Genomic DNA, 9,019 nt, shown 5'->3' with positions numbered 1-9,019 from the left:
AGCACAGCTGTGATAATATTAAATATGAAGCTCTGATTGTTTCATATAAATTTATTAATAAACATTTAATAATGTCCTTATATCCATTTACAACCACATTATAGAGCGTTACATAATTTCTTACATGTATACATTCTCTTTAGATTCTCGTTGTGTATGTGCGCAGTTCTCTATTGTTGGTGTGTTCTTGCTATTCAGAGCTTTGTCCTCATCACAGCTACCTTGAGCTGTTGGTATGTATGAGATATTACATAAAATATGAGTCTCACATGGTGAGGGAGTGTGCCGCAGTGTTACCAGTGTGTGTAAGGAATGCAATAATGGATTGATGTTATACAAGCTGCGCCCTGTGTAAATAGTTATGTATTGTCAGCTCTCCTGCCTTTTGCGTCCTCCTGTCGCACTTGTCTTTCTGAGTCTGTCTCCCTGAGTTTAGTTTTACAGGCCTGCAGTCGAGAGACTGAGAAGAGAGTTTATTGTCAGGGATTCTTGGTTATTGTTCGTCTTCAGGAGACGTCAGTAAATGTTTAGACACACTGGATTCAATGCACGGCACTCAATCCAGGCAGTTATGTCACGTCAGAATGTAAAAGGGGCATTTCACCAATTTTACACAAGGACGCTCAGTCTGTGGAAACAGTTGTGTCATGTTTTCTGTTGCTCTAAGGAGGTTTCTCTAATAAAACAACTATCATGTCATCAGGGTTATCTTTGCTTTGGACTGATGACGTCAAGCATTCATAAGAAACTGGGATTGTGGGCTTGTGGGTAATCACCAGACATGGAGGGTCTTATGAAAGAAGACACTGTCAGATTGTTTGAGTCTCTGTGGTACCAATTTTGACCGTTTAGTTTTACATCCGTCTCTTGTAAGTCCCCCAGTTTTATAGATGTTCGATACTAAATAGCTTTATTGGTGCCAGTAGTCAGGAATTCCAAAATACTGAGGCCATGAGTCCAGATTCCCTCAGTGCAACCCCAGAGCCCAGTGAAGTGTTTGACTTGACGCTAATTCTCTAAACTTTTTCACATAATGTGTTAAGACATATTTTCTTTGACTCTGATTTATTTCATGATGATGTGTAAGTGCTGTTTCAGATAACCATTTGCATCAGCAGGAGGATAGAAATGCTAAATGACTTTATTTCATAACATTAAAATGAACTTAACTTAAAAGACTTATAAGGCTCAGAAGGGTCTACACAGAGGGATAAGATGAAAACAGGCCTTTGCAGGATCAATTAATCGTTTTACCTGATGGTTTAGTCCTCTGCTCTTTTCTGCATAAAATATCTCTGTATGACCTCACTTTCTCCATCCTCTGCAGGGTTTCCTCACGCTGACCTGGACCATGAGCAATGATTCGCCTGTTCTAACAAGTCTGACTGAGAACTCCACTGTGAGTACGAGCCGCGCCCCCCCTACTCTGTCTGACACCATCACACATACTCTCTACCTTCACATCGGCTGGTGTCCGTATTCTCGTGAACCACAACTCCTCCAGAATACTGTACAGATCAAGCTGCAGCTCCACCAAAAGCAGCAACCAATAGGTAGCCATCAACAGCAACAACAGAAGTCACAGCTAACACCACGGTGTTCCAGGTATTATGTCCCAGGTGGAGCAGGAGTGGAGGACAGACTGATCTATAGCCAAAGAGGATTTGACTCAAAAACAGGACTGAGTGTGCTGTTGGCTTTGTGTGCCATGTAGCCCCCTGAGGACTGGGGAGGCCATCTGATCCAGCGGCGGTGATTATCGGACAGTTAGAGCTGTCTGTGCGCGGGGAGAGTTGACAGTTGCCTCCACAGTGTGTGTGTTCGAAACAGAGAGGCTTCGCTGCTTCAGCTGATTGATTGTGTTGTTCTTCCTGTTTGGCTGAGCTTGTAAAAACAGCAGATTTCATTAAGCTACAGACGCTCTGACAGACTGTGTGTGTGTGTGTGTGTGTTTCTGTGCTGCACACACACTTGCCGTGGGTGTATCAACGTGTGCATATTGCTATTGTGTTGAAGCCTGAAGCAGGATTGCAGTTGAATTAAAAGGGAGAAGTGAGAGTGTTTTCATTTGCACCAACACACACAATCGTCACCGTCAGCCTTCTCTGGTTTTTAAGGGGAAAATAACAGCTTCCTCTGTTCTTCTTCTTCTGGTCTGTTAGATTGAGCTTGTGACTGAAGTGGACACATTGATTGATACTTACAGGAAGTACCTGAACCAATTCCAGGGAAAGCAGAGTCATCATAAAACCAGCTGCTTTTGCTCTTTATCACACAAACACACAAACCCTCTGTTTTCTAACACACCTCCATTAGTCCATCGACAGAGGATTAATCCGCTTTATCGTTTCAGTCATTTCTCTGTCAAAATGTCAAACACTCTCTGGTTGCCGCTTCTCTTTTCTTGCGTTACTGTGAACTGAGTATATTTTGGGTTCTCGACTGATTGGCAGACAAAACAAGGAATTTGAAGATGGCAAATTAGAAACTGACAAACTTGCAAAGGGCATTTTTCACTCCTCTCTGACATTTTATAGACAAAATGATTGACTGAGAAGATGATAGTCGGTTGCAGCTCTAGTGTCTGTGCATCCAGCCAGCGGCAGGATTTGGGGTTTTTGCTGTTGTGACCTTGCAGCTGCAGCTCCTGCTAAATTCATCGTCATCTAAAGGTCATCCTGCGCCCTTCGAGGAGCTTCTCCACGCCGTGGTCTCCTTCAGTGCCGTGCACCATGACGATCTTTAACGTTCCCACGTATTATATAACGCTAAATGCTACAACAGATGAATATTCCATTTGTGACGATGAAAAAAGGCCAATTGTTTTCACTCTCTTTTGAAAACTGACATCGGAAGATGAGCCAGGAAAGTCGAGTGTGGGGATTGCTCATGTGCGTCTGCATCCTCCTCCTCCTCCTCCAATTTCCATTTTTAGCCTGCAGAGGCCTCATTTCCCCCTCATTGAGAAGAGCTGGGAAATTGAATTAAGGGTCTTGCTGACGTTTCGATTAGCATCCCCAAGCTCACTCAGCCAAGACTGAGAGTATTAATCAGAGGGAGTAGAAAAGAGGGCAGTTGTGCTGTCGACTGTGTGTGTGTGTGTGTGTGGATAGGAATCACTGTGAGGAGGCAGGGACTTAAGGAAGTCTTTCAGTGCTAATTCTGCTCCTTATTAAATATTGCGCTGCTTATCTGACAGCGTCACAAAGAGATTCCTCACTGCTGCAAAGCTCAGAAGGGAGAAGAATCAATTACTGTCCCAGCAGGGCTAACGAGCCACCGAGCTCACAAACAACAAAACAAACATGACGGCGCGGACGTGCAAGCTTCTGCCTCATTGTGCTTCTAAAGGAATGAGTGATGGGCTCCAGCAATGCCATCTGAAGGCGAGCAATGGAAATGAAACTGATGTTGTGCGACGCAGTAGCACAGCACAGCGAGTATCAGAGTTCAGTCATTGCTTTCCAAGGCTGACATTTGTAATGACACAGTTGATATTTTCTGTGAAGACTCATATTTTCTAACTCACATATCAGTGCACGTCTTTCATCAGTGTGTATGTGTGTGGCAGAGTGAGTGAAAGTGAAAGTCCTGCATTTCAAACATTAGCTTGAAGCTGCATGAATTAATATATTTTTCTGTAATGTAAAAAAAATACAGTGTATATTTTAATATCTGATATTTTTTTTTACTAATGCATTGACATATAAGCATGATTTGAATGTTGGAGCTAGTGGAAGTGGAGCTAATTTAGCTACTTAAACTTTTTTCTTCTCCGCCAGGATGTGCCTGTGTCTGCGGGCCAGGTGGAGAACTATGTGCTGCTGTTGGTGCTGCTGAGCGTTTTTGCCGGGGGGACGCTGGTCCTGCTCTCCCTGCTGCTCCTCTTCTGTCACCGCTGCTGCATGGGTGGACGCCGCTACTCCAGGTGGGTGCACCCTGCCGCTGAGTGACAGGCCCGCTCCGCCTGCAAGGATTACAGGAGCCAGCGTGACTTGACAGCAGCGGATTAAGGCCGTGCTGAATATGAAATTGAAAGCTGTGATGTGACGAGGCGTTTTCGCTTCTGTGACCGAGCACAAAGAGTAAAACTCATTTGCCCCTTTCAGAGCCAGCGATGACCTTGAGAAGACAAACACCACCTATGCTGAGGATTCTCAGCCCACCCAAGGTCAGAGCTGTGTGTTTTCATTAAAATTCATACATACACGCACTCTGGGCCACAGTCGTCACTAACTCCATTATTTCTCTCCCACGGTTTGTCCTTGTCCTCTTCGTCACTCAGAGATCACCATTCATCTGGATGAATCAGACGCTCTCTCAGCTTCAAGCTGTCACGATGGAGAGTCAGAACGATTTGTCTCCACTGGGTCCACTGGCCGCAGAGTCTCCTTCAACGAATCTGCACTTTACGAACAGAAGACGACTCAGGACAAAGCACGCAGGTACTGCCCAGCTGAGCTACGGCAAGTTCTTACACTATCATCTGGACGAGCTGTTGATGGAATTAGGCTTGATGAAATATCCTCTTTCCCAGGTACACTCTGACTGAGGGAGACTTCCACCACCTGAAAAAGGCCCGGCTGACCCACCTTCACCTGCCTCCAGCCCCGTGTGACCTGAAGATCCTCACCATCATGGAGTGTGACTCAACAGAGAGCAGCACCATCAACATCAACGAGACCGCAGCTCCCAAACTGCCCCTCACCATCTACCAGGTGATTTGACACATACGGGGTCTGCTTAACCTCATAGCTCTCACCAAATCAGGTTTGTTTTTCACTCCTGACCTGCGTCGATGTCTGTCTCCAGCCCGCTGAGAGAAGAATCCCGGACTGGATGGGACAGAGCCTCATCGGAGGTCTGCCAGGGGACCCACACCACTCCACCATCCTGGACCAGGGCCCCAGACAGGCCTCATCAGCCATGAAGGCACCGCACACACGGTCCCAGACAGTGAGTTTCTCTTTCTTTCACATTGTTTTAAGAGTTATAGGATGATCATTACATATTACAGGTCAATAAATGTTGTAATAACCGATCCTCTGACTTTTCATCAGGCACCACTATCAAGGCAAAAGATTTCTTTGTCCGGTACTTTGGTCCACCTGAAAAACTACTGATTCCATTTAGCAATGTTAGCATCCTAACACGCTAAACTAAGATGCCAAACATTTCAAACATACCTGTTAAAAATCAGCATGTTCAGATGCTGGCATACAGTGAGATTATAGCTCAAAGCACTGCTGTGCCTCACAGAGCAACTAGCAGGCTGTTTAGACTGCGTCTTTCTCAACATGGGATGACATGCTCAGTTTTTTTGTTGTTGTTGTCAGCCAAAACCAATATTTTTCATCCTGTCAAGAGAAACAATTTAAATCACAGCTGACATTTTCACCGTGTTTTTATTTCTTGACTGAAACATTTTTGTTGAGATGAAAAGACCAATTCCTCAAAATGTGCAAACCACTCATTGTTTTTTGCAGTAAAAGTGTGAGTAAGCTGCCATTCGGGCTGTTAGGCCAGAAATGTGTTTGCAGGGTAGATTCTTCAGGGCAGATTGATCCAGCTGTATCACACAGGAGCAGAGCTGTGAAAAGCAGCTGCCACAGGCTCAAACCTACTGATGCACTGTAACATCAGTCATCACAGCAGCTGAGTGACAGTATGACAAACTGCCTTCCCCCTGAGGGCTTTGCCTCTGCCCATCACTATTCATCTCAGCTCGTCCGCCTCAAACCCTCCTTAATGTCTCATCACCTCCACACTCCTCTTCCTTCATCTCCCCTGTCAGATGGAGGCTGTCGGGGACAGGGGAGAGGCTGAGAGCGAAAGGGGGATGAGAGGAGAGTTGACTCAAGCTCCGGGCCAGACTTCAGTTCTACATTTCTTCTCTAAACTGCGGCGCCATGCCAGTCTGGAGGGGGCGGGTCCTTACTTCAGGAGGTGGAAGTTTGACAGCAGCCACCGGGCTGCCAGCTTGGATGCCAAAGGTTTGGATAAATGCTATAAATGGATGAATAAGCTTTGGTTTGTCGATGATGTCTAGCTTTGCAAAGGAATAGCATTAATAGCACAAAAAAAGTAAAGAGGTGATAACAAGTTGACAGCTATCCTTTTATGCAAATTTCTACCAGGATCCCCTAAGAGAAGGCCCTTCCAGAGACAGAGAGCAGCAAGCGAAACCACTGATCACACTGAAGACGACTCCTCTCCTCTCCAAGATGAGGTCATTGAGTCTTTCCCACATACTCCCATACAGACCAGTGGCCTCCAATCCCTCTCTGCAGAGTCTCTGTCTCACCCTGACACCGCACCCTCGTCCTCAGTCTTCCTAAGCAGGTACATCCCTTCCCATAATCCCATGACTTGCACCATGGAATTCCCAGAATTATTGATTAACTGACTGTTCTCCATCTGTGCAGGCTAAAACTGGAGGCCATGGTGGAGGTAGGTGGTAGCAGCAGTGCCAGAAGAGACGATCTCTATTCTCCAACAAATGACTGTCACACCCAGAGGCAAGAGGTGGCCACAGCCAATGGAACGGGAGTAGAAGAAGAAACAAAGTTCGGTGCAGTTATGAGAACAGAAGCAACGGGACTCGAGCTACAATCGGTCGAGGATGATGACTTGTTTGAGCCACAACAAGAATCTGCCATACGGGAAATGTTTGGAGACGTGTTAAGGAAAACTGAAGACACAAAGACAGACATCAGGGCATCAGATGTAAGGAAAAAGATTGAGGCTGAGGTAGATGACGGAGATGAGGTGGTGTTGGGAGCTGAGGCCAGAGGAAGGGCTGATTCAGGCTCATCTCTTTCCTTCATGATTCGCCAGGAGAGCTCGGATGCTCCGCCCTCCCTGTACAGAGACATTTGGAGCTTGAGAGCTTCTCTGGAGCAATACGCCTCCTCAGACCAGAGCAGCACAGATCGGGAGTCCATCCGCAGCGATGCCGACAGCGTTTCATCCCTCGGTGGTGCAGGAGCTCGCTCTGGCCTGGACAGCTGCTTGTCCCAAGACCTGGACGATGAGCCTGAGGGAGAAGCGGAGGGAGAGGTGCTGGAGGGAGGAATCAGAGGGGCGTCAGGAGGGGACAGTGAGATGGGTAGTGGAGCTGGAGGAGAGGGTGAGGTAGGGAACCGTAAACTCCTCCAGATGGACAGTGGCTATGCCTCCATTGAAGCACCATCCAGGGCCCCTGAGGAAATGCGGCTTTTTGGGACTCCTGGAGCTCCTCGAGGGAAGACAGCGTCTGAAAGACGGTTGTTCTTCACCAGCTCTGGGAGGAAAGGTTCGGTGTGCGAGAGCATCGAGGCCAGGCTGTTTCAGGAGGAGCTTGAGGACGAGATGACAGACAGCACCGAGACAGAGGAGAAGCTAAAGGAAAGATCTCAAACTGGCAGCCAATCTCTTACCCTTCAAGAACCATATCAACTTCTGAAATCCTTTCATCCTCAGAAACCCTCAGAGTCTCAATCACAGCTGATATCTCTGCCAATGAAGCCAATCCCACCTCCCACTAGCCCTCACCAACCTCGTCTCCGCCGCCGCGACTACAGCATCGACGAGAAGACGGACGCTCTTTTCAACGAGTTCCTCCGACATGATCCGCGGTTTGACCAGCAGGATTCTCCCCTGCGCTCCAGGCACAGGTCCAGAGTTCACCTCCGGAAACAGTGGCAGAGACACAAGCAATACAGCGATCCAGGGTCAGGCGCTGGGGGTAGGTACTCCCCATCTTTGGAGAGGCAGAGGTTCATTCCACTCCGGAGGGGTGACAGCGCTGGTTACCCTCTGGACACCAGGTACCACAGTACACTGTCACGCATCGCGAGTGCTGCAGATGAGGAAGCTAGTGAGGTTGCGGCTTGTGAGGAAGCAGCCAAAGAGAGCACAGAGAGCAAAGATCCATCAAGTGAAGAAGCTGCAGGGGATGCCACAGAAAGTACAGCCAACACAACCTCTGAAGGCACCGATGCAACAAAGAGTTGCGCGGCGTCGACTGTTGAGGACGATGGCTGCCAAATCTCTACAAGAAATGACAAAGAAAGCACAACTAGCCCGTCTCTGACCACTGTAACCACACAGACGAGCCACATGGATCCAAGAGTCGACAACAGAAACAACAACAGTAGTCAAGCTATTTTATCCGAGGTTTCCCTGCAGGCAGAGAGCAGCCTGACAGACAAGCTGGTGGTGTCAGTGGAGGAGAGGCTGTACAGCGGCCTGCGCAGTGCGGAGAAACTCGGCCAGGGAGGACCGGAGCGTGTGCTCACAGTGTCTCACACAGCCTCGCCTGGCTTCAGTCCCATATAACCTGCTAACAATCCCATCTACTTCATCGACTTTATTTCAAATCCATTCTCTAAAGATGCAAGACTCGAACAACATGGCCTATAACACTTCAAACATCATCACGTGTTGGATACTTGGGCCCTCACATTTGGACAGATCTTCAAAATAAACATGGTCTGATAACTGATGCATCAAAACACAGACACATTCGAAAGGACAGAAGCACCTTCTTGGCCAGTCTCTTCCAGCATTTCCATTCAGACCTTAAGTTCCACTGTGACACCATGTGACATGTGATGCCCCTTTTTATTGGTAACTGTTCTTAAAATCAAATGCATCCATTTACATAGCTTTGAAAAAGTAGGCCCATCTTTAGAAAAAAAAATATTTTTTGACTGAACTGTGAATTTTCAGCATGCTACTGTATGTCCAAACAATTTGTCTGTGAATACTGTACAGTTTTAACTTTAAAACAAAAAGCACTTTGATGGAAGAAAGATAATGGAGTTTCTGTTGCCCGTTTCTCTCATTTTCAAACCACATCCTCCTCAAGTGTCCTTCTTGTCTTGATCGTCTCCATGAAAGCTTGTGGTTTTACACTGGCCATATTAAAAACGTCACATTATTCTTCAGTGCTCGCAGCCCTCTCTCATTAACACTGCGTCAGCAGATCTGGAGAATTACGCACACTAAACATAAACAGATGGAATACCCAGACTAT

The 9,019-nt window shown here is 46.9% G+C and overlaps 1 protein-coding gene across 1 annotated transcript; it reads left to right on the top strand.

Annotated features, from left to right (window-relative positions):
- Window positions 1–1,351: 1,351 nt before the first annotated feature.
- LOC121614870 (voltage-dependent calcium channel beta subunit-associated regulatory protein-like) lies at window positions 1,352–8,319 on the top strand. Its single transcript, XM_041948960.1, has 10 exons — window positions 1,352–1,399; window positions 3,783–3,928; window positions 4,110–4,171; window positions 4,286–4,445; window positions 4,538–4,718; window positions 4,813–4,956; window positions 5,795–5,993; window positions 6,138–6,342; window positions 6,426–7,472; window positions 7,527–8,319. The coding sequence occupies exons 1-10, from the start codon at window positions 1,352–1,354 to the stop codon at window positions 8,317–8,319; spliced, it is 2,985 nt and encodes a 994-aa protein (XP_041804894.1).
- Window positions 8,320–9,019: the final 700 nt, after the last annotated feature.

This window comes from Chelmon rostratus, chromosome 12 (genome assembly GCF_017976325.1).
Source record: "Chelmon rostratus isolate fCheRos1 chromosome 12, fCheRos1.pri, whole genome shotgun sequence".
NCBI lineage: Eukaryota > Metazoa > Chordata > Actinopteri > Chaetodontiformes > Chaetodontidae > Chelmon > Chelmon rostratus.
Note: the sequence above shows the minus strand (reverse complement) of the source record. Positions and strands in the feature narration are given on the sequence as shown.

Coding starts and splice junctions, on each gene's coding strand:
- LOC121614870 (XM_041948960.1), top strand. CDS start 1,352: ATGAGCAATGATTCGCCTGTTCTAACAAGTCTGACTGAGAACTCCACT. Junction 4,719..4,812: donor TGCCCCTCACCATCTACCAG/GTGATTTGACAC, acceptor GTCTGTCTCCAG/CCCGCTGAGAGAAGAATCCC. Junction 4,957..5,794: donor CGCACACACGGTCCCAGACA/GTGAGTTTCTCT, acceptor CTCCCCTGTCAG/ATGGAGGCTGTCGGGGACAG.